General features: G+C 39.2%; 1 protein-coding gene across 4 annotated transcripts in view; it reads left to right on the forward strand.

Moving 5' to 3' along the window:
• fgf14 (fibroblast growth factor 14) overlaps nt 1–25,587 on the forward strand; it is a 114,299-nt gene that overhangs the window by 82,392 nt on the left and 6,320 nt on the right. For all 4 annotated transcript variants that reach the window (XM_032528871.1, XM_032528874.1, XM_032528875.1 and 1 more), the window contains exons 2-3: nt 1,620–1,730; nt 2,871–2,974. In XM_032528871.1, coding sequence (XP_032384762.1) covers nt 1,620–1,730; nt 2,871–2,974 — 215 coding nt within the window. The remainder of the gene's footprint in view (nt 1–1,619; nt 1,731–2,870; nt 2,975–25,587) is intronic.

Raw genomic sequence — 25,587 nt, forward strand, 5'->3', positions numbered from 1 at the left:
TAAGATGGAATTAACAAATAGTGCACAGTTTAAACACAAGGTATTTTCCCAAAGACTTCCCAATGTGCACCCACATGTGCGTTAGGTTTTTTGAAATGTATCAATTTTATTTTTTTATTTTTTTGCTTTTTACATTTTTGCCTTATTTTTCTCGTTGTTATTTTGTTAGGTCATTCATAAAGCAAACATTTGTTGGTTCCAACACCTCTAATGTGCAACAAACAAAAGACATTTGAAGGTGTTGCATGGGCTCAAAACTGTGGAAGCCCATTTCTGCTATTATAGGAAGAAAAAAAATGAAATTAGTTTTGATTAAAAAGACTATTTGTATGGTAAGTCAAAGTTATGAAATATAAAGCTAAAATGTTGACTTAAAGTCAAAATTAAAAAAAGCTAAAGTTGGAAAATATGACATGCTACTGTACTGTATGTTAATTTAGACTTTTTATCTCATGATTATGCCTTAGAGTGACTATAACTTTTCATCTACTTTCTTAATTTTACTGGAAGAAATGGGCCTCTATCTAAATTGAGTTCATTAGCTGCAGCATGACACTGTGATACAAGACAATACAAGAATGTCAGTTGTATTCTGTTCACAGATGAAATAATCTCTGTGTGTTACTCGAGGAAAACACCTACAATATACTGTAAGTCCATCAAATATTAAACGCACGAAACGAAGAAATCATGATGGCCTCACAGTGACATCTTTCTCTCAAAGAAGATTTGACTGCACTGAGTATTAATAGTAAACCCAAGAAATGCTGTCACCATCCTGTCAGCCTGCTCAATGCATGGCGGAGGTATTCTGACAGTCACATTCTGCCTTAGCCACCTTCACAAAGTTCTGGTGAGACAGCAAAACAGAAGCTACACTGTTGAATGTTCTTATGTATTGTTCGGATATACCAGCAGAGGCATTTTCTCCCCTTTTCAAACAGTCGGGAAAGGTCTCAGAGCCAGCTAATGCCATCACCCAGCAGAGCCATTTTCAATAGAGACTGCCTTGAGCTGTACACTGACAGAAAAAAGCCTTTCTCTGCCCTCAGTAAGACCTCCTGTGTTTTCCTCCGTGGCGTGCTCTCTTCTCTCTCAGTTTCTAGTTTCTCTCCCTGGTTGAGCTGCAGTGGTGCTGGGCAATTTAACCGCAGCAGTGAGAGATATGTACATATGTGACTAAATCCCCTGTTGGGTCAGCTGGAAGGGACACAGGAAGAGCACGGATGCTTTCAAATCCTAGACACCATGGACCCAGAGAGGGTGCTGTTGGGTTCATTATTGGAGTCAGGCGACCGCAGATTAATTCTGCTGCATATAATTGGATGGCCTATCTCTGAGCAGGGCAGGGCTTATGTGCCGAGAAAGTTGGCTATGGAATTTGCCTATAAACATACACAGGAGTTACCAAATACTGTGAAATAGTTCTGCACAGTGTTATATGGCATGTTGCTGTTAAAACCCAACAGCAAACAACATATATTTGCTGTAATTAAGCACATAGTTAATTTCTTGAAGCTTATTTGGTTGGCTGTAGCAGTCCCTGTAACAAGCATTTATCTTTTTGCTAAATTGCTAATGTTTTCTCTGTGTTCTTTCTCCCTCTTTCTCTCCTGCAGATCCCCAGCTTAAGGGTATAGTAACCAGGTTATATTGCAGGCAGGGATACTACTTGCAAATGAACCCAGATGGCTCTCTTGATGGGACCAAGGATGACAGCAGTAATTCCTGTGAGTACCTTGACAGTGACTGTTGGCCTTCTCCATCAAATTATCAAGTTACTGGTAATGGTAATAGGTTCCTTGAGCACAAATGTTTTTTTCTTTTTCTTTTAGGAAGTGCCTTACTCACTTCCTGTTCTAGAGTTATCACTCAGGTGCAGGAAATAAACCAGTGACCATTCAGCAACGCTGAACCTTACCTTATTTTTCAGCCTCAGGGCAAACATGTCTTCTTAAATGCCAGCTAGAGTATCACACAGATTTATCCTCCTCTAAGAGGAAAAGTGGACCAGGAAACAGTTGGCTTAACAGGAAGAAAAGAGTATTATTAGCTTGTTCTGGCACTGCTCCTCTAGCGCTCCAGGCTAGGTGGTTAATTTAATTCCGGTGCTTGGTGCTAACGTTTGCTTGACACTCTACATTGCGTCACTTACTGCTTTCCAGCATGAAGAGATGTGGCACATGTCACATCTGATAGGCTGAAGAGACAACAGAGGGCAATTGTGCACAAGAGATGCATCTTATCATTTAATCTATAAGATTGAATCAAGTGTTGGCCCTGACTGCTCCACGTTGCATTTTATGTTTTTGAAATTGGCCAAAATCCATCAAAGACCAATGGTCACGCGATCTTACTCTCAGCGTTTCCCAGGCCTCTAAACCTGCCAATACCAATTACTTACAGGGTCAGCAGAGGTCATTATGTACTTTTTAAGACTTCAATATACACACAATTATGGCCCAGCCAGACCCATCCTGTTTTTTCTCACCAGTACAAACATTATTTATTAACCTACCAGGCCCAAGGAGTCTGCTAAAACAACAAAAGGCCTATTAGATCTGCCACGCACCAGTGGTGGCCCCAATTACAGCTGCTTCTCAGGTAGATCTGCGTGGCCACGGCTATGCTAGGCTAGTCACGTTCACCAGCCATGCTGCAATTCATCTTCAGAGATTATCTAAATGGAGCAGCTAGCAATTGTATTATCTATGCTTTGTGATGCATTAATGATAGTCGGCTGCATTTGGATGATGAATTACACAATAATGTTTCACTGTGTTCAACAATGGTAAGGTATGTCCATGGTAAAGATATCTGGTGATATTTTTTTGTAATTCTGTGTTTGCCTGTTCACATGTGTTTTTCAGCTTTGTTCAACCTTATTCCTGTGGGCCTCAGAGTTGTCGCCATTCAGTCCGTGAAGACCGGGTTATACATCGCCATGAACGGGGAGGGCCATCTGTACACATCAGTAAGCAGGCTATTCTAATCTATTGTCAAAATAGATTGAGCATGTCTTGAAAATGTACTTGATGTTTAAAACATAAGGGCATACAAAAACCTGCATTACACACAAGTTAAGCGCATATGCATATTACATATGAAAAATAAGCATTCACATATACAGTTTATGTGTGTCCATATAGGTAAATTCAACAATGTTCACAAAAAGCAAGACACGTATTCCCAATAAGGGGCCCTGAATATGTCTCAGATATTTATCACATTTACAACAGGATAACTGTATTTCACTGAAAGTTAGGAATCCCTTTAAGCAGACATTCATGCACACAGTTTTGTATTAATCGGGTTGAATGCCCCTAGAGTTTTAATTCCATTTGAAAAAAACATTTATATTCGGTGACATGTATTTTGCTCTCTCACATGGGGTCTGCTGACGTGTTATTGCAAAGTGTATTACAAAGTTAAATCTTTTGATCTGTTAGTCTATAATAATTAGTTAAATCTAAGCTATTGGCAGAGATATGATGTGACAAATATGGTTAGCATGATGTAAATGATACCTTAAAGTATCTTAAAGGCAGATCTGTTTTTGACCAGTTGGGACAACTGAGAAGCCCTTATTTTCACTTTGTTGTGACCTGCTGTCATTGACTAGCCAGGCTTCTGCAGGCTGGACAGCCAAGGGGGTGATAAGACCTTGCCTAGCACAGATTGTGCTTCTAGTCTCACTCCTCCACTCTGTCCTCTCTCAGTCATTCAAATCAATCAGCGGGAAGAACATTGGGAGTGCTGCTCCTCTCCCAGACAGGAGCATCCATCAGAATCAGTGTCACATGTCCTCCTGTTCCTAATCCTCAGAGCGCAGAGAAGGGATTGCCATCTTATTCTTCGTTTATTACCTTGGAGGTTTAGAGGGGCTACTTTTCTTACAGTAAAATGCACTGGTATTCCAGTGGAATTCTCTACTACTTAATCACTGCTTGACTTAATCCAGGAAATGAAATTCATTTGAGAAGGATTGACCTATAATCCTATGGATGTTGTTAAGAATAGCACACTAAGGATTATAATTTAATATATACTATGGGTGCACTATACTGCCTAAAACACAATAAGGTGTCCTTTGCATGATTTGTTGATTGCACACAATCTTTTTTCCCATTTAGACACACACTCAAAACATTTGACCGAGCAGCATACCTGGAAATGTAAAGCTTCAAAATACTATTTTGATTGTCAGACCTAACTTTAATAGATGTATTCTTTTTTATAATGTAACTTTATTTTTCGTTTTTGTTAGTAGACAATGTATAATAAACATACAGATAGCACATAGCTATACATACCACATCTTCTATGGCAATTGTAGTTAATGGAAGAAAAAAACAACTATAATTATGATGTTACTATCACAGCAAGAAACAGGAGCAAAAAATAGTTATAAAAAACATATAGAAAATAAATAAAATGATACATTAAAATAACATAACTAAATAAGAGGGGTTTGTCTCTCAGGTATTAGCTGGGGACAAAGTAAGACAGTGATGGCTGGATGGGGGTGATCCCAGTGGCGTTGATAGAAGAGAAGTAGGAAAGGAATGGGTTCCAAATCGTACAAATTTCTCCTGCTTTCCATCTCTCACATATCTTATATTTTCAAGATGGATTTAGCTTATTAAGTCACGTACCCATTTTATATGAGTAGGTGGTTGGCTTCACTTAAAATTAAGGAAATCAATCGCTTAGCTATTAAAGTACGCAAGGCGAGCCCACTGGTATGGAGGTTTGGCAAATTTGCAGTTTTTGGGGAGAGACCAAAAAGTGCAACAAGAGGGCAAGGGTTAGTTACTGAGCCAAGTGTAACTGACATGGAATTAAAAATAAATTTTCCACAAACCACTTGCACAAAGCCAGAACATGTGAAGCAGAGAAGCTGGGGCATGCCTGCACCACCTATTACATGTAGGACCTATCTCTGGTTTGATCTTTGCTAACCTGACTTTAGTCCAATATACGCGGTGAATTACTTTAAATTGGATAAGACTTTGACGACTGCATATGGAGGAATGGATCCTATTTAGAACTTATTTCCATTCCTCATCTGTAAACTGTAGTCCAGATCAATCTCCCAATTTTGTCTAGCTGTAATAGCCAATGAAGGCAAGAATCCTGCAATACAGTCATAAAGAACAGATACAGCACCCTTGTTATTAATATTAATTTCAAGAGTGGTGTTGAGCTGTGTTGGAGGAGGAAGATTTGGAAATTCAGAATTCTTCCAGATGTATTGACCATGAGCAAGATGTTGTAATATTTAACTTTTGACAATAATAGGCAAAAAAGACAATATGCAGAGAAACATTAACATTTACAAAAATGCAAATGAAGCATAAGGATATGTTTTGAGAAAGGACTTAAAAAGAGTTTTGGATCAAATCTAAAACACAATAAGGATTAATATTGGTTATACATATGTGAAATATAGATATTAGTTCAGTGGTTCTTCCACAGAACTAGTGCAGATAAATAAATAGTTACAGCTGTTTAAGTCATACATCTGTCTATACAACATTCCAAGTATGCTTCACATCACAAATATAGAGGGCAGACACAATACAGGACCTTTAGCCAAAAGTAATTAACTCCCTGTAATGTCTGTAGATATCCTTTACAGCACAGTAATACTTAGAAGACAACCACACGTGAGTTCTATCTGTGTTCAGGTTATTAGGTTACCCGTGTGAACAACCACAACATCCGGTCTGTCTCTTCTGCGGCTCGCAATGGCCCTGGCTAGAACAATGACACTTCTAGGTCACTACCTGTAATTACACTCCCTATATGAAAAACTAGCACACAGTTAGGTTAAATCATGTCACATGCCTATTAGCAATATTTGGCCCCCTCTACACACTGTTGACCTTTCATATCTCTGTTGGCTAGTTTCAACTTGTAATGGCTTTTACTCTTCATCCAAACAGATTTTCTGTATTCAGCACATGATTTTCTAGTTTACCATGCTTCTTCACTTGTCACATTCAATAATTGTGATGTGTTTGTGGTGCCTCGAAGTTGATCAACTATGGTTTTGCGAGTCTGTAGTAAGTTGACTACAGACTCATCATGTTGCCATGAAAACTCACATTCAAGTGTTGATAGCCAGACAAACTTTATAGCCGATATATGCTCCTGCTAATTGGCATTCAAACTAAAGTAAAGACCCCTTTTTGCAACAGTGTTGGAAACTCTGCCTTTGTTACTTCAGAGACCTTAATCATGATGGGCTTTTAGTTCTTTTGTCCGCTGGACATGTTTACACCAAGCCCTAATGCTGTGAAGTGGGTCTAGTTTAGCCCTATCGGGGCGATGTGTTCCTTCATCTCAGTTTACTCGGCTCCTCTCTACACACAGCTCTCCTGCTCCATTTGCAGTTTATTTCTGTGCTAATGGATGTTCTGATCAGACCTCAACTATCCAGCCACCCACTCAAAGGTCTCTTTTTGCTCCTTAGTGTGTGAATTACTCCGGTAATGGCTGCCTTGTAAGATGTTCTTCATCCTCCTCCATCTCCTCTTCTCCTTTCTTTCTGCATTTTCTATGTGCCTCTGTAAGCAAAGTACAACCATTCCTCCCATTATCACTCTGTTCCTTCGCATCCCAAAATCTGACAATCATCTTTTTCTGTCCATTAAGAGTATTTGATTATTGTGCACTCACAATTCAAGGGACTACTTTGAAGGTTGTGTAATGCAGAAGAACATGTTGCTTTGGAGTTGGTGGGGTGCACAGTATATTGGGAAAATCTGCTAGACAACAACCTTTTTTTTAATTAAAAAAAGTATTCTTTCTCAATATGGCCTCATTTCCCTGAAGCCAGGTCATTTTTATTAACTACAAGTGCCTTGGTCAGTTGTTCTTCTTTTACAATTATACGTCACTGAGGCTTTTACTGTGATGACATGCTTTGCTAATGAGTGAGACTAAATTTATTACCAGATGAGGTGAATCAAAAGAAGAGTGCCACTCTTTTAGAAAATAAATGGAAACCCCATTCAAGGCCTCTTGCTAGTGCATCATATTCTTTTGTGTGAGGCACCCAAGGCGCAGCATGCGGCTTGAATGACAGAGATAGCATCAAAGGGACTGTGCAGCCTGGCACAAAGGACACACTATGGAATAAAGGGGAGTTCAATCATCTTACCCCTTTTTTTTTAATCTGCTCCTTTTGTATCCAAGCCAATAAACTCCCAGCTAATTTCTCCTCCAGACTGCTCCTTGGATCAGACATTTCTTCTGAAATATAATAAGGGGAGAGAAATTCACCCAGCTTATTGTAGAAGGTAGCAGAAACACGAATTCTAGTCTCTAGATAGTCTCTAGATAACTGTAATATAAGTCTTCATATAAAAAAAGACAAATTCAAATGAGGTAAAAGCAAACAAGGAAGTGTTGGATTCCATATTTTTATAACCCATGATGAAATGATGGTGCCAAAGAATGCAACTCCCTAGTGTTGATTTTGTTTTCCTGTCTTGCTAATACAGTCTCCTGTCATCTCTCAAGTGTAAAAGTTGGGCATTTCATGGTTGGCTGGTTTTCTTTAGAGCCAGTTCCCCATTTCCTCCCTTCACTGGAGTCTCTCACTGCAGGCTTTCTTTATCAGGAGTCTGCACTTCTTAGTGTGCTACCTTTCATGATTGTCAAATTGACTTGCCACATCACTTGAGTGGTCCTTTTAGAAATGAAATCCTTGAAAGGACCAATCTGGAGCACTGCAGTGGCTTTAGATTCACTTGTTGGAGGCTGTATCATCAGCGAAATGAACACAGAAGACTGAGGGCATCTTTTTCCTGTAGTGCCCAATTCAGAAAGTTTGAAAGCTTGATGTAAGGGCTCCCTCAGTTTTCATCAGTATGAAAATGAAAGTGCATGTGTAGGGAAGAATAGAAAAGAGCGGCTTATTCCGGAGTTGGTGGTGTGAAACCAAGGGAGTCCTTTGAGAAGCCACCAGTCCCACAGGTTTGAGTATTTGATATACCTCCCAACATTTTTATTCATCTACCAACCCTTTTTAGCCATTTTTCTAATGCTGCTCTCAAGTGTTTGTCTATTAGGGACACACTACCATGGAAGTCCTTTGCTCCTGTGTTGAGGTGTCTGCATTTTATCAGTTGAAATTTGGTTGCAAGGGCTGACGTGTGTGTGTGTGTGTGTGTGTGTGTGTGTGTGTGTGTGTGTGTGTGTGTGTGTGTGTGTGTGTGTGGTGTGTGTTAAAAAAAAAAAAAAAAAAAAAAAGAGAATGTCAATATATAAGACAAAGGTTATTCTAGCGTACACATGGAGAGCATAAATACAACAGAATTGTGACACCTCTATAAGTGTGTGTGTGTGTGTGCGCGTGCGTTTAGGCTACGTGCAGCATCGTTGCCCAACAGATGTTTTTTTGTGAACACATTTTATTGGTGTTGATTGCAAATGTACCATAAAATGAAAATTATCTTTTTTCACAAGTCGTGTAACTGATTATCTTACGTTTGACAAAATACATAAAGAAGTGTAAGGAAATGAAAAACATTTGCAAAAACTCTTTCAACAAGGAAATGCATTCATTTTTCAAAAATTGTCTTGATTTTTGTCTTCTCACAAATGTGAAAAGAGTCACTGTTAGTCTCTAAAAGAAAATGAAAAATAGCTGAAATTCTGCTTAATAGAAGTGGCACCTACCTTTACAGAAAACAGGCATCTTTTGTAACAATATTTATGGATTTAAACCTACTTCAATGTTTTTTGACATAAACCAAAAAAATCCTGTTTATGTCTTTAGCCACTTAACATCACAGTAGTCTATCAGAAGATGTGAAGGGTGCCCACCATGAAATTTCCACATTTCGAAAGATCTATAGTACCTATAGTAATTACTAAGAGGATTTTGCCTCCGATGCATTGTTAGGCTCAGAGTTGAGGTGGGGGGAGCCTCATTATTAGTGTAAGGAAGGGTGGTGGTTATACGGGCTGGGGGAAGAGCAGCTTCATGCATTAATAACCAACAAGGTCAGAGGTAGGCGTCAAAGCTGAACTGGTGAACTATTGGTCAGGGCCAAGAGGAGCTAAAAATAGACAGTTGTGTCCTCAAACCATTTAATATTATTGTACTTATGAATGACTTTCTAAAAGATGGGCTCTCTTGGCTTGTTTAAAAAAATGTACAGGTTGGAAAATCAGAATATTGTTATTTGCAGTTTCAGTTCAGAGTGCTCAATAGAGTCACATTTTGGGATGTTCCAGTGGAATGAAGAGTTTAGCATTAGAGCAGTGAGTCACCCAACCATAAACAGGGTGTCATCACTCAGTGTGTTTTGCTTTACCTGTGTGGATAAGGCCTCTTCGAACAATAAATCATAAACGCACAACACAGCTGATCATCTGATATGTACCTCTGTCTCTTTCCAGGTCAACATCTTAAGGTCTGTTAATGGCACATCTCCCCGTACTCCTCATTCACGCGGTTATTCCCCCGGTTAATTTAAGGCAATTTAGAGTCGCCATGTGTAGCTGTTTTCTGATTCACTGGTTTACATCACATACATTCATGATATGGAGTTTAGCAACTGTGACACATTGCTGGGAGGAATATCAGAGGAGATGTAATGGATCATGAAAAGTTTGTTAACACTGTAAGTCTGGAACTTCACAATTAAACTGCCATTTGGTGTTTTAAATCTCTCTTAAATTTCCAGCAAGTTTCACTTCAGTAGTGCTGGTGGATATTTGTGGTATATGGAGCATAGAGTTTGTTCAGGCAGAGCGCTGAAGTTGTGCTTGCATTATCTGATAAGCATCGGATTCATTCATGCTTCACTATCAGTGGCTCATTAGTCAGCTTCTTAGTTACCAGCTGACTAGTCTCACAATGTCAGAAATATAAGCACAGCGCTGAGTCAGTGCTGGAGTATAGTCCAGCTGCACATTCTACAATAGTGGAAACAAACACTTTGGGTTGTTTGTATCTTAACCAATCACAATCGTCCTCGGCGTTGCTTAGCCCCTGATGCAGCGACGGTGCTGTTGCAAGTTAAATAGCAGATATAGCTAAATGGGAGGCACTGTACATGAGGTTAGCAGCTGTTCAATAACATTGAATCATACCATATAACTTTATGTTATGCTAGTTGTCAATTTAACTAACATTTAATTTCCATGTATGTGTTTTTAAGGGGGGGTGGGGATTACTACTTCCAGCAAAACGTTCCTTGCTGCTCGTTTTCTTTAAGAGCTCCCTCAAAGAGAAGCGCCTTTCTCCCAAATCTATAACTATTTGCTAAAAATGATCAATTCCTCAGAGATAGAATCCCCACTTCTGGCCTCATGCTTGCAGGCCAGTCACTCTTTGCTTGCAGCTGCTCCATTTCACATCTGTTAGCTTTTGCCATGAGGGTCTTTGCTTCAGTGTAATGCTTTGCTTTTATGATGGGCCCACATCAATGCTACATGGTGTTTTTATAGTGTTGCTTTCCTTTGCCAGTCAGTACTTTACAGTTGCACAGTTATAGAAGTACAGGTATGACTGCTTGCTGCTCAGAGAACCTGTGTAAGCCTCTGTGACCTTCCCAGAAATCCCTCTTCTGCATCCGTGAAGTTGTTTATCTCTACGGATCTTCATAGAAGCACAGGGCTGCCAACTTTTCCCAAAACCTTGGAGTGAGATTTGGGGGGGCCAACCCATATTTTGCCGCGTACAAAGCAATTTCTTTGGGTCTTTATCCTTCAGGGTTTAAATTGGGATTTAAATTGGGATTTGTTATATGAGGGGGTATGCCCCCCAGAATTTTTTTTAAAATAAACCATTAAATGGCACTTTCTGGAGAGTTTTTTGCAAGAAAATGCAGAAATCAAGTCTTACATGATATGTTGCAAAACTGTAGGGTTAAGACACCTTTGTGTTGTTGTAGTATCAACAGACGGCATTTAGCATTTACATTATTTACAATATTAACTTCTTATGATATAGACCTGACCCATGACAATGTGCCAAACATAATGAACCACATGAAGAGACAGTAGCATATGTCAGCAACAGCTGAGAAGATTTGGGTCTGTGGGGGAACAGGTCCAGGGGTTTCTGGTGTAGGGAACAGGGACCCAAAGTTAAATTAATGTTGAGGGATCAACTAAGACCACTGAAATTCTAAAGAATAAGAACATTGAGTTACATAGATTCTTATCCTTTAACCTTGTGCCAAGGCTCAGTATGTTTGGCCCTTATGCTCTGTGCCCCACTTACGGGTATTTACTTTTTGGGAAAATAAAGACTATTTGTTCATTTTATAAAAATAAATTAATATTTTACAGTTACATTTAGAGATGCACCGAGGTTAGAGAAGCACAATAGTGGCCCAACGTTGCAGTATATATAGTATATATAGTATAGTATATACTGTATAGTATAGTATAGCTCAGATGTGTTTCATCAGATTTCTGCTCATATTTACAACTTTGTGCACATTCAAAATATAACTCCTCCATCTCTGTTGTCCGACATTTGGAGAGTTGTAATCTAGTCTGCTGTGCATGTTATTGCTCCGCTGATATGGTGGATCTCATTCAGACCGTCGCACAGACACAGAGGCCCATTTGGGTCTCTGGTCTCTGACAAAGTTTAGAGGAGGCTGTACGCTCTCTTCATCGGAGGTCTGCACGGATGCAAGCCTCACTGCCCACAGCAGAGCGAGTCCACCAGCCGCGCTGCTCACCTCTATTTTTACAGAGAGAGTGGTCACGAAGCGACGGTCGGTCTGTGATACTCAGAGCTCATACCTGGAGCCGGGGAAATGCACCTGGGATGGATCGTAAAAAAAATGTTCTCAGTTTGCGACAATTCGAAACTTCCACAGACAGGGAGCGCTCTTGAAACCCCTCACAGTCTCTGAAAACACAACTAGTCAATCACGAGTGGCAGTGGCACAACAGGTAGATCTATAGATAAACTCATCTTCAGAAATTTGACCGACCGGGTTGACACTTCAGCGTGAGAAATCGGGAGTGTGGCGTGTGCGCGTGTGAAACCAGTCAATGCGTGTGTCTCACGGCCAATGCGTGAGAGTTGGCAGCCCTGGAAGCATGTTCTAGCTGTGTTTCTCCTCCCTGAGTGGGCTGACTTTCTACCATTGTGGCCATCAGCCAACTATCAATCTGTCAACTAGAGCTTAAGCTGAATCTCCCTCATCCATCTGGGATAATCCTTACATCTCTATTAAAATGGAGTAGCCAAAAACACACTAATCAGTGGTAAGTCTGCATGGTATGGAGGCTGCAGAGATAGCTGTACAGTATTAGCTTCTGACAGGTAATAGGAAAGCAGGATACTGGAAAGACTACAAATACTGCATCAACTGGTTGGGAGGAGAAACTGGAGAGAAAAAGAGAGAGAGGAAAGTCAGCGGTGGGTTTGGCAGGGAAAGTCCTGCTGTGGTCAATATAATCATTGTAACATCCAGACAACCTCTGTGTGTTGCCCTCATGCGTCAGTTGCTCCATTGCTAAAAACATTCACCATTTTAGCAACACAAAAACTCATCATCCAACAAAACCAACAATCTTTTAGAATCACACAGGAATATAACTGAGAATCTACAAAGAACACCGCCATTGTTACAGAACATTGAGCTCATGTCTGGGGACTGAAGTCCGGTGATCTTTTGAGCAGATCTTTACAATGTTAATAAGGCTATTTTTGCTTTTCACAGGCAACTCAAGAAACCAGCAAATTAATGAAAAAGTTACTGATCCCATCTCTTTTTTGTGATTACCTTTGCTGAGACAGATCTTTAGGGACACAATTTTTAACAGGCAGTCCTAATCCATTCATAAACGCTGTGATGTAGTTGCCTACCAATAGACTTTCTGTTACCGTCTACAGTATTACATCCATCTCAAATAATTTCTAATAAGGGAAGAAGTTCCACACTCTCTATACTTACAGCTTCTGAACTGGTTGCAGTTCCACCAGAGCTCCACTCGGGGCGCTCACAGGTGAGTGCAGAAGAAACGGGACTCTAAGGAGCTATACCCCTCAAAATCCAATTTCTTGTCTAATAATTTGAATGTTGCATTTGAAAGGGGAGGCTAACACAATACACCCTCCTGGGTGTAAGATTTTTTTAAAGTGGCTTATTTGTTCTAAAAAGCCTTTTAAATTTCAATGACGTCATACACATCGTACAGCCAGAGATACCGCTGAGTCACTTCCTTTTTTCTGTCGAGGCATCAACAACACAGTGGACAGGTAAGTCTCTCCCTGTCAATACACATGCTAGAAAGAGATTTGCTAATGTTTTAAAGACCATGCCGAAACATTCACTCAGACATTCTGGCTCCGCTTCGGATGCCATCAAGCAGGATTTACGGTCGTAATCAGTCCTTCACTGACCAATCAGCATTCAGTAGCGGAACTATGTGTTATGAGCAACAACGACTCAACCTGTAACAAATTGAAAGGACATAAGTACTCGTTCATTCAACTTTTGAGCTATAATCCATGGTGAACTTGCAAAAACTACAAATCTGAGATTTTCCAACTATAATCAGGTGAAAGAGACAAATTTAGCCATCTAGCTCCATGGAGTCCCATTCCTTTTGCACAGCAATCACCCCCAGTGGATCTCTGGTGGAACTGCAACCAAATTTGCTACAATGGGGCTAAATAGGGAGTGAAAAGGCTTTCCTTAGATGGGTAATCATCTTGTATTACCACACATGCTGCGTGGTAATTGAAAATGATTACTTAAATTTCCTAGTTAAGTTATTTCAATCATAAATTGATGAATGAATAAATAAAGGATTAAAATAACCTGCTTTAAAAGTACTTGAAACAGTTTTCAAATGCCTCAAAGTAAAGATCAAAAGGCCTTTTCTGCAAATACTTTAAATCTTAATAAATTGCCTGGAAAAGAAAATATCACAGGGATTTTTTTGTTTGTTGAGCAGCACATTTATGAATTAATTTCTGTCAGAAGCGCAATCAAATACAACACTGTAGTTCAAATCTACCTTCACAACTGCTGTCACAAAGGTTGCTTGGATTTGAAGTGGATATTGGTCTAAAGCCTTCACTGCTCCAAGGGAAATAACTTTAATGAATTTATAGTCTACGATGAAAGATTTTTGCTAAAGTAATAACTCTTTCAAATTCCACTCACTAGCCATACAGTATACAGTACCTTCGACAAAGTTAAGTCATGCACAATACGCCTGTTGTTGCTCCTCCTGCTGCCTTTGCACACACAAAACCATCTGAAAAGATGACTGCAACAATTACAAGTTAGCATGAACTTCAAAGAAACAACCTTCCCAACCTAGGAACTCCCTCAAAAATACATTTTTTTTTAAATACCTTTTTTTTGGTTTAAAAGCAGTTTGCAGACTTGAATCATTCACTCATGATGACTGCAGTCCTTTCCACTTACCCTTGTAGTAGTTAAACTGTTCATGTCAGCACTTAGTATAACTCCTGACTCAGTCATATGGGTATATTTTTTTAACCTGTGATGCATCTTTTACCTTGAATTTGCATCTGCAACACTTATTCATACCAAGCACTATGAGTTTCTGTCAATGTTTTGTTGTATCCAGTGCAATAGCTGTGTTCTCTCCCCCCCCCCCCCCCTTTGAAAACAGCTTGAAAAATGCCTGTTCGAGCCAACGAGTTGGCCTTTATACTGCTTAGATTCAGGTCGCCAAAACAGAAGATAAGTAGGCGCATGGAAGGGGAATTCAGATTGTCATCTTTGTTCCTCTGTGAGACACTCAGAGGATATGTTAGCATGCAGAAATATTGATGGCATCATTGCCATTTCTCCATTAATACATATTGCAGTAGCTATCAGAGCAAACACGTCTAGCCTACTCATTGTATTAATGACCCCTAGTTCTGGCCTAATTGCTTTCCCAGTGTGTAAATGTCAAGCACCATGCTAATACAAATGGCACACTTGTGCTTGTTACCTCAAGAGCAGTGTAATGTGCAAATGAAAAGTGAAAGAGATGAGGGCTCATAAAGCAACAAGTAGGGCTTTGGAACTCGGTATCCAAACAGTAACTGGATGTGGATCACGCGCAAACTCCCGTGGTATCGTGCACGTATCAGTCCTCTCAGCTATCTATTTTGTAACTCTAGTTCTGTTGTCATAGTTGAGGCAGAGATGTGTATGTATGTTATATATATATATATATATATATATATATATATATATATATATTAGGGCTGTCAAATTAGCGCGATAATAACGAGTTAACGCAATCATACATTAATTCGATTAAGAAAAAATGTCGCAATAACGCACGTCTTTGACCCCTTGAAGTACCCGTATTGAGGTGTTTGTACAGGGCGCGCGACACTGATGAACAGTAGCTGTGCCGCCAAGTGGTAGTCTCATAGAAGGGTGTGCAGCCAGATGAATTATGGAGAAAGAAGGGATAATGGATGGGAAGTTATTTTCAAAACTTTGGCAGATAGTACACTTGACAAAACGAAAGTTATATGTAGCATTTGTCGAGCTGAGTTTAGTTATCACGAAGTACATCCGGTCTGAGGTATCACTTGCAAGCCAAGCACACGGATCCCAGCGTAAGCTCTGCTTCTGGTAACGTACGACCAACTACACGTGACAGCCGTTTTAGAAGCAGATCCATGGATACGTCGACCTCCAGTAAACTGAGCCAAGCTATAGCTAAATGGATAGCCACAGCATGCAGGCCAGTTTATATAGTGGAAGCGAAGGTCTCCTGATATTATCGGATTGCCCCTCCGGTGACCTCACGTACGCGTTGCATCAGGGCCACAGTCAAGTCCAGGATACACGAGTGTGAACAGAGAACGCAAAACTAGCTACGAATTTGGACAACATAGCTTCTGTCTCGCTAAACTGGTGATATTGGACACGCTAGGTAATCATAGCTATCTTGGAGTAACAGTCTTACATCGATCAGGAGTGGAAGCTGCAATACATGCATGACTGTAATGAGAAATGATGGAGGAAATATGGCTGACGTATGCGCGAGTCATTTTATGGATGTGGCGGGTGTCAGTGGAACATTGAAGAGAAAGTGAGCACGCTGAACACAGACAGTGCTCTGAAATGATTGCAGCTTCGAAACAGCTAGCATTCGAAACCTGCCGTGCACGGCTCATAGTATTCAACGCTCAGTCACAGTGTCTCTAAAAAACAGGGCATTGACGGTGCACTTGTAAATGTCGCAAAGTGGTGGCCACTTCAAACATAGCCCATAATACTGTGAACTCAAGACACAGCAAGTGAGATCAATGGTCTAGTTTTTACTTTATAGTACATTGGTATGAATGACAATGTGTCTTTAATTTGATAATCATTTAACTTCAATTGGAGTAGATTTGAAATAGAATTTTAAAACTGTGATTATCGTGAGTTAACTCACCATTACTATGCGATTAATCAACTAAAAAATGTTAATGTTTGACAGCCTAAATATTATATATATATTATATGCGCCCCAACACACCTCTCTCTCACTACTGGTCAAATGTTTGGGGACATTCCATGCACTCCATTATAGACAAAATACCTGTTGTTTTTTTTTAAACCAGTTTTCAAATTACATATGTACTTACATATTCCAATGTTTTCTCAGTTACTTTTAAAAATGATATTAAATTAGTAAACATAATGGGCCTTTGGAACATTGGATGAATGGTTGCTGATAATGGGCAATGTAGATATTGCATTAAAGATGAGTCACCCACTCAGATCAGCTGGTATTCTGTCCTTAATGAAGTGGTATGGAAATTTGTAAATGACCTGTAAATTATGAAAATTCTGTGGTGTGTGTTAGACAGTAAATTATCTATACGTTATTAAGCAAATCAAAGTGCTTTACATGAAAAATTTAAGAGCAATTAAAAACAATTACATATTAAAAAAGCTAAAATAGAATAAGACAGATATGTAATATAAAAAGATAAAAGTTGCAGTGTAAGAAATTAACATTTACTTAAAAAAAAAAAAAAAAAAGCATCAAAAAGGGAAGTCTTAAGAACAGAGTTGCAGCGGACCTACAGCTTTCTGGGAGTTTGTTCCATATAAATGGTGCAGAAAAACTACATGCTGCTTCACAATCTTTAGTTCTGACTCTCAGGACAGAAAGCAGAACTGTCCCTATCCACCTGAGAGGTCTGGATGATTCATAAAGTAAATAAAAAGTCAAAGAATTGTATACTGCACTTTATATATATATATATATATATATATATATATATATATATATATATTCTAAATTAAATATGAATTATGACGTACTGTTAAGTGCCTCTGACCTGTACATGTAAATGTTTGTTGATTTTGTGGTTACGGTACTTACACCACAGCTTCACTGTGGAGACCAGCAAGTCAGAAGTCATTATTGTATGATGCACCCACGCACACCCTTCAACTAGAAAGCGTGTTGTACTAGGAAACATTGACATGCACACAGGAAACGAAGGCTAACAGAATTGTATGGCTCTCAGAAAAAACACAAGCAGCTGCTTCAAACCTTGTTGCACACATTTTCCTGTTGTATTAAGTAACAAATGTCAGGTAAAGTCTTCAATAAATCTGCTTATTTATTTCCCACAACCAAACAGCTTAACATTCAGCATAAAGCACAATGGGCCTTAAAATTCTATTTGGTTCGGGGATACCAATCAGCAATAATATTTTGTTAAAACAGTTATTTTTTTAAATCAGCCCTATAAGGGGGCTTACGTTTAGATGTACTGTATGGAGAAATGTATCCGTCCTTGGTTACATTTTTACCACAGCGTTTTAAACCAACTGGACCTTTTTTTTTAAATTAAGTCAAAGTTGACGTTTAATAACGTTCAGTCACGACAAATTGATTAAAATCCTGTACTGTATAAAAATAGGATATGTGAAGAAATGGAGACAGTGTTGATTTTATAGATCAGGGAACCTTTAGGAATTCTACTGTGCAATATTTCAATGAATAAGTCATTAAACAGTTGTCAATATAGTGTTAAATATATTGTTTTTGGTCCGTTTGTATTTGAGTAATGCACAAGAGCTTCAGATAGTACAGCTGGATTTTGATTATCTGTGGGTGAACCATCAGTACAGTTTCCCCCAAATCCAATATGGCAGCTGATGGGCAGGCCGGTTGGTTCAGTGGTTCCTTTCTGGCTGACTGGTGGAATCACTCAGCCTTACAGCTGTAGCCATAACCGATTCATCCAGAGAGCAACCAGCCTGTAAGGGAATCCTCTGCTGTCTTCCACTCATGCGCAGGCACTCAGGCTGAGTGTTCTGGCTGCTTGTCAACAGGATTTTAGGAGGAATGGACTCTGTGACTAAATCCCTCAATCCTATTTTATATTAAACCAGGCACTTTGAAGAAATCACAGCAGTCTATCTTTTTAGATCCAGCTGTTCAGGTCTTCAGGCTTACACTGCTGTTCCAACATCTGGCTTAATGCACAACTGTCATCACACATTTGTTGTGATGTAACCTGGTTAAATGTTTATAATGCCAGCAGTAATAGATATGTGTACTTATGTAATGCAATGGCATCTAGATTATGCACTGCCAAAGAATTATAACCTCATTGGGACTATTTCATAATATTACAAACCATGATGACATCTTACATGCTTCAGAAACACAGGAAGCTGTAATCTGTTGATAGAACACAACAAGTAGAGTATGCTAAATACCAATCCCAAATAATTATTTATAAAGCACTTTTTAAAAACACTGTTACAAAGTGCTTCATTGTATAGACAACTATGAAAAATGAGTTTATCGTTCTAGAGAGCCAGACACCCCTGGCCCATCAGCCTGTGATAAGATGATGGGTAATATTTACAAGCATGGGCCAATTATAACCCATTGAAGACACAGACTACACTTAGTTGAACCAAGTCATTGTTGGTTTTGGTCTTTTCATGGGTGCTGACGGCAGTAGGAAATGGATAGAAAAGTGCAAGCTTTATCGTTAGCCTCAGCAATGTCCTAGTAAAGAAAGCAATCTCGCCATTGCCACTAAAAATAAAACATCATTGCAAACATGAGTTAGAAGACCAACACATTAAATGTTAAAATCAACACTTGCTTTGTTTTCACATGCTGCAATCTAGTCATACATGAATGAATTCTCAATAGAGTTCAGAGCTGAGATGAGGAAGATGTTTAAGTGCAAAGTAACAATAGAAGGAGAGAGTCACTGCCAAGTGAATCTACAGTGAGAGGACATGCACTTCCTCTTTCAAAACAACTGGGACACTGCGTGTGTGTGTGCGTGCGTGTGTGTGCAGCGACACATGTCTGCAATGTGTCAGCTTGTTGCACAGTGCTGATTGTTGGCTTGCTTGACAAGAAATGACTAGCCAATCTAGCATAAATCTGGCTGCATTGACACCAATCTGGCATCAATTTACAGATCAACAGAGTGGGACACACACACACACACACACACACACACACACACACACACACACACACACACACACACTAAAAGTACTTGAAACCCCATTGATCTAGGCGTGGGTGGTTGTGCTTTGTGTTTGATCAACAGGCTCTTTTATTTTGTTGTGTGTTTTTATTTAGTATGAGCATTTTGTTCTTCAATGATTTTTTTCTAAAGGCTTACGAGGTTTGCCACCTTTTAGCCGTGGCTCTCTGTTTGTTTTGACCCCAATGAACCTAATGAAGTATCATGTTCTGTTTACAATTAGTTTAGGATGCTGCTTGCTTACTGTTTCTCATGGCAGTTACAAAAGATAACTTATCGAACAAATAATACATCATTTCAAGATTCCAGTGGAGAAAACAGCAAATAATTTCAACATTTTGACACATATTTCACTTGATGGTTATCACTGAGAAGACAGTTGTTTGGAGAATTTGGTGTTTAGTCCGATCTCATAAGACATAAATCTTTAGCTTTGTGAATTCTTTTCTTACTATTCAAACTTAATAGCTTGTGCCTGAAGTACAGTCTGCATTATGCACTGCATAATCATTACATTCGTTTTGGCTGCAAAATTATAGTGTGTACTGTCTGTCTCCCCCATGAGGAATTCTAAGTAATGATAACAATCTTTCATTTCATCCACACGAGACACACAACTTTATTGAGTAAGTACTTCTGGTGGTCAAATACCTTCAAGGTGTTAGTGCTTTTTTGTCACCATTGCCACATATAGTTTTGCTATATTTATGCAAACAGTCTAATAGGAATACATTAAACATTTATATTTCACCCAGTAAATTGGCAGTGATGCTTTGAAGTGCAGTCTGCTGGCTTACTGTTTTATGGCTACAGAGATTAAAGTTTGTGTCTATATCTCTAGACAGAGTATCTAAGTAGACTGAGTGCAGGGGGGACGCGCTCACTACATCTGTCTCCAGATAACATGATGCAAAGTACTTTAAAGAAATACAGGTTGAAACTTGAATAGCTTATAGCGAGATTTAAAAAAAAAAGGACACGGAGGATTAAATAAACATGATATATGCTCCTCAGAAGTGGTAAACTTATAACTTGAACAGTGTTATCCTTTCTGAACAGTGGCGTAAGACCCATCCCCTTAAGCTTCTCCACATGAACCACTACGACCACCATTTGTAGTCACTGTTCCATTATCTTTATTATGACTATTACTGCCGCTGTGCATCACATCCCCAACCGGCACCGTCAGACTCCGCCTACCAAGAGCCAGGGTCTGTCCGAGGTTTCTTCCTAAAAGGGAGTTTTTCCTCGCCACTAGTTGCTTGATCTTTGGGGAATTCCTAGAATTGTTGGGGCTTTGTAAATTATAGAGTGTGGTCTAGACCTACAGTACTCTATATGTAAAGTGTCTTAAGTTAACTTCTGTTATGATATTATACTATAAATAAAATTGAAATAAAATTGAAATTGAGTGTTGCTGGACACCACTTACACATCCGTACATCGTTATCAACTCATTTGGCAATGGTTTGAATATAATCAACATTTAAAATTTAAACCTGTTTTTCTGTATCTCAGTCATGAAACAAAAATTGTATTTTTTGCATCACCAGATTTTATTTCAATATTTTTTTGAATACTGAATATGGCCTTTGATTAGTAACCTTCAAGTCATCGTCATGTACCTTTTTTAAACATGAGTGAAAGTTTTTTTATTTTTATTTTATTTTTATGTTATAGTCTGGCATATCAGCACCTATGCTTCCAATCATGTCATATGTATTCAGATCATTCAGATCAAGGTATAGAAAAAAAAAGGAATACTGTACATTGTCTGTGCACACAAATCATCCAGCTGTTTACTGGTGACTCCTCATCTGGTCGCTGTCTCCTCTTCCTCCTCTGGGTTTGATAATCAGACAGGTCTGCTGAATCCCCCATTGTCTGCACACACTGGCGACGTGACTCTTATACATATGAGAGCAGCTTAGCATTGTGAATGCAGCTTAGCTTTCTGGAGGTTGACCTTTTTCCATGGATTAATAGGTTTTATGCTGGCAGCATTAATAAACAATTTCTTGGTTTTTCACAGTGGGGTAGTGAGCAGTCACTCTGCATGTTAATGTGCGTCCTCCATATTATACGAGCCTCCTCTCACCTACTTTTATGCAGTCATGCTCGGCACACACAACCCATTTTGTGATATTTTTCCAATAGATGTTTGTTTTCAGAGTGACTCTCTCTGCTCTCTAGTGTTGTAAAGCCTATTCACTCTTTTTATTTCAAAAACGCCCACTCTCTTCATCGGTTTCTATCCATTTGGCACTTTTTTATGTTCTTTTTCTTTAGAAGCTGTATTCCTCCCAAGACCTGTCCCTTGTCCTCAAACACAATACTTTCTCTCTCCTTGTCAATTTCTACCTTGTTTCACTGCATCTTCTTGTGATTGTTTATCTCTCCTTTATGTTTGTCACCGTCTTTTTGCCTTGGTGACTGGGGCTGATTATGTGGGGCTGAGCAGTGTTGTGCCCTCACGCTGTCTGTGGCCAAGGTCAATTATGGCCTTCCCTTTCAGAGCTGTGAGCTACTGATGTGGAGCGCCGGGCGGGGAGATTGAGTGGGAAGAAAATCAACCGTTTGGCACCTCAAAAATGATTTGATTTGCCACTGGTATGAAATTGTGCTCTGTGTCCGATTCTTACTCTCCTTTTTCTCCTTCAATGTCACCCATCTTTTTCCAAAATATTAGTTTGATGTTGTGTAGAATTGTACGGAAAGCAACTCTCTCTTATTTGGATGTATGGATACGAAGGGGATGCCCAGTTGACATTGACATATCCTTATTAGGTTGTTATGGCAAACTTGTTAAGTTGCCTATTCACACATCTAACAGTGTCTGGCATATGAGTGAAGCATTACTGATCTCAAATGAGGAAGAATAACTGAAAGAAAAATTCTTTGTTTTTTGTGACAAGGCGAAGGAAGAATGTGATAAAAGCATTTGTCATTGACATTTGACACACTTAAAATGCAATCAATGAACAATGCGTCTGAAGTCAGCCGCCTTCGCTGCTCTGATAGTCAAATCCAACTGATTAAAATGACTGACGTCAAGCAACATTCCACAAACAAACCACCTCCATTTGCTCTGCCTCCGTAAACAATTACCCAGTTTTTCTGCGTCTATGTGAAGGCGTTTGATTAGCCACAATTATGGCCTCGGTACCAGCTTGTATGATTAGTTTGACTCAAGGCTGTTTTGTATATGCTGTATAAGTAATCAGCGATGGGCCATACCTGGACCAGCATCAAAATGATGTGTCTAATTACAGCAGCCAACCTACCTGGTGCTGCTTACCTGATGAGGAAAAAGTATAATTAATTACCTCATTGAGGCAACTCAGGGAACCATGAAGGTAAAACTGTTTGCCTTCTAATCGGCTCAGCAACAGAGTTTGCTTCAGCATGAAAAGAGCATGTTTAAACATTATTTCAGAGAACGGAGGTTATTAGGTTTAACAAATGAAGCAGTCCTGTGCTTTGTTCTGTGTTGTTGGCTAGAAACCCAAACAAGTTTTTTTGAAATCTTTTACATTGCGAACTTATTAAGTTGTATTTGTTCTATACAGCACATAGTAGAATATCCTATTCTGTCGAGACAGGACACAGACCTCCCTGTCTGACAACTTGGACATAATAAGCAGCCGTTTGATACATGGCTGCTTGATGTTGACATACAATAAATCTTAATGTGAACGATAAAATGAATAACGATGGGGTTGAGTCTGTGCATCGTCCACAGGGACCGTTTTATTTTGATAGATGATATAAAACGCACCAGACAGCTTCATGCCCAGGGTTTTAGGCTCAGTTTTTATTGCTTCAGTCTGCTGTGTGCAGGCGTATCAATTGATTGCTCTTCTCAGATGTTGTGGTCGACTACAGAATCAACATTAATACTGTATTTTTGATCCTAATCCCTACATTTGCCACTAGAATAGTCTGAAGTTTTATTCTCTTGCATGACTTTATTGTCAGTTTACACTGAAATTTATTTTTACATTCCCGAGCAGCTCCGATCAAAAAGAACAAAGAAAAAGAAAATATATAGAATTAAACAGTTACACATATAGTACAAAGATGAGGGCATATCAACAGCCATGACAAAGAAACATGATATCCTCGAAATCTTACTTGAAATCTTACTAGAAAGCACATTGTTTAATTGTGGATAATGTAATCAGTGGCGAGACCGACCAAAGTCAGGATGTAGGATTTCCCAACACACATCTCACATAACAGATTGCTACTCTGACCTCACAGTGCCTGCACTGAGTTTTGACTGTTTCTCGCAGTAATTGCTGTGAGTGACATCTCAGCTGATGCTGTTGCTGTTGTTGTTGCCCACGAGTACTCAATCAAGGATGGAGAGGACACTTAAAATACAGCCGGGTGCTCCTCAGGATCATTACGGTTCGTCCCAAGTGTCTCTCTGCTCCTTCCTGCTCAGCTCTGCTTTCAGATAAATACTGTCTGGAGGATAGGCTCTGACAGGATAATTCACCAAAGGGCTAATCACACCATAATCATGGCATGGTGTGTCCTGTGTTCAAAACTGAGCATTTAGCCCATGCATTACATCCTGTGCAGCTACAGTACAGGAGATTTTGTCTGGTGAAACATAGAAATGTCTCTAAGAGCTATTATAGAAAAATTAAATAAAGTGATTTATTTTTTTATTTTTATTTTTTCTCAACTGATGACAGTCTGTCAGGTCCTCCACTTTGGTCCAGATGGGAATATGTCACATGTTTTCATTGATTTGCCATAACATTCCATACAGACGTTTATGGTGCCAAGAGGATGAATCCTACTGACTTGGTAATCCCCTTAGCTTTCCTCTTACACCATGATCAGGTCAAAATCATACGTTCTTTTATGACCAAATACCTGCAAAACAAATAACATTCCCATCAACGTTAAAACTGTGAAGACGGTAAACATTATATCTGCATCAAAATTAGGCACAAAGCAACACCGTGCTTGTGCAACCTCACAGAGATGCTAGTGTGGCTGTATAGTTGCAGCCATATTAGGAGCATAATCACCTTTCATATTTACCCATATCATTCACTTTCATCCCACAGAATGGAAGAAATACAGAAATATGTTGTAGAATCAACAAAAGGTTTTTTTTCCTTCTTTTTCATCCGAGACTGAAGAAATTTACTACATACAACAAAAGCTTCCTACATGATCTAAATGTTGCTAATTAAAAAAAAATTAAAGTATTTCTGATTTTGGGTTATTTTGTGAATCTTCCAAAAGGCATTGAGAACCACGGCAGCACGAGCTGCATCAAAGGATTTTTTATATATTTTATTTTATTTTTTATTTTTTTAAATATACGTTTACTGTCAGTAGTTCTATGACCACAGACCGTATGACCCACCTCAGTGTGAACTGCTCACAGCAGATGTGGTATAACTCTCCATTGTAATGAGTGTGCTTTGATTAATACAACCCATTGAATGCCTTTTATTTTTAGCCTGGCAGGGCAGACAATATGGAAATGCTTTTTATTACCCTTCTGGTTGGAGATGAATGGGCAACAGCAAAGAGAGATGTGGCACCTCGGGGTTCATTCGTCATTGCCAGATTGAGATGTTAAGGATGAAGGAGTCACTTAGTTAGTTCTATCATTATTCGTACAAAGTTCAGAAGGCAGTCATAGACAAATTGCTAATAGAAGACCATGGGACCTTTTTCAACGATCTGAACACACAGCGGGAAGGAGCATTTTGGTGCGTGTCCAAATCCACTTAAGATAGTTTGATGGCAGAAAGAAGGGTCCATGCGCCAGGCGCATGGTTTAAAAGGGTTGTACTTAGTGTCTTCATTAATTCATCGGCGTGTTTTGGACGTAACATTTAATAAAACAATCAGAGTGTAATCTCCCTTTCCCTTTAAAAGCCAGGCTTGTTTGTACCTTGGCACATTGCTATTAGGTTGGTGGATTTTTCAATCGTTTGTGTGCTGCTGTGCTTCCCTGTGTGTGCGTAAAAAGCATTGTGTGTACGTGCTGTGCACGAGCCTAGGTGCATTTTACTAATTTTATTAATGTGCTTTTAAAATAACAATGA

Source organism: Etheostoma spectabile, chromosome 11 (assembly GCF_008692095.1).
Source record: "Etheostoma spectabile isolate EspeVRDwgs_2016 chromosome 11, UIUC_Espe_1.0, whole genome shotgun sequence".
Taxonomy (NCBI): Eukaryota; Metazoa; Chordata; class Actinopteri; order Perciformes; family Percidae; genus Etheostoma; species Etheostoma spectabile.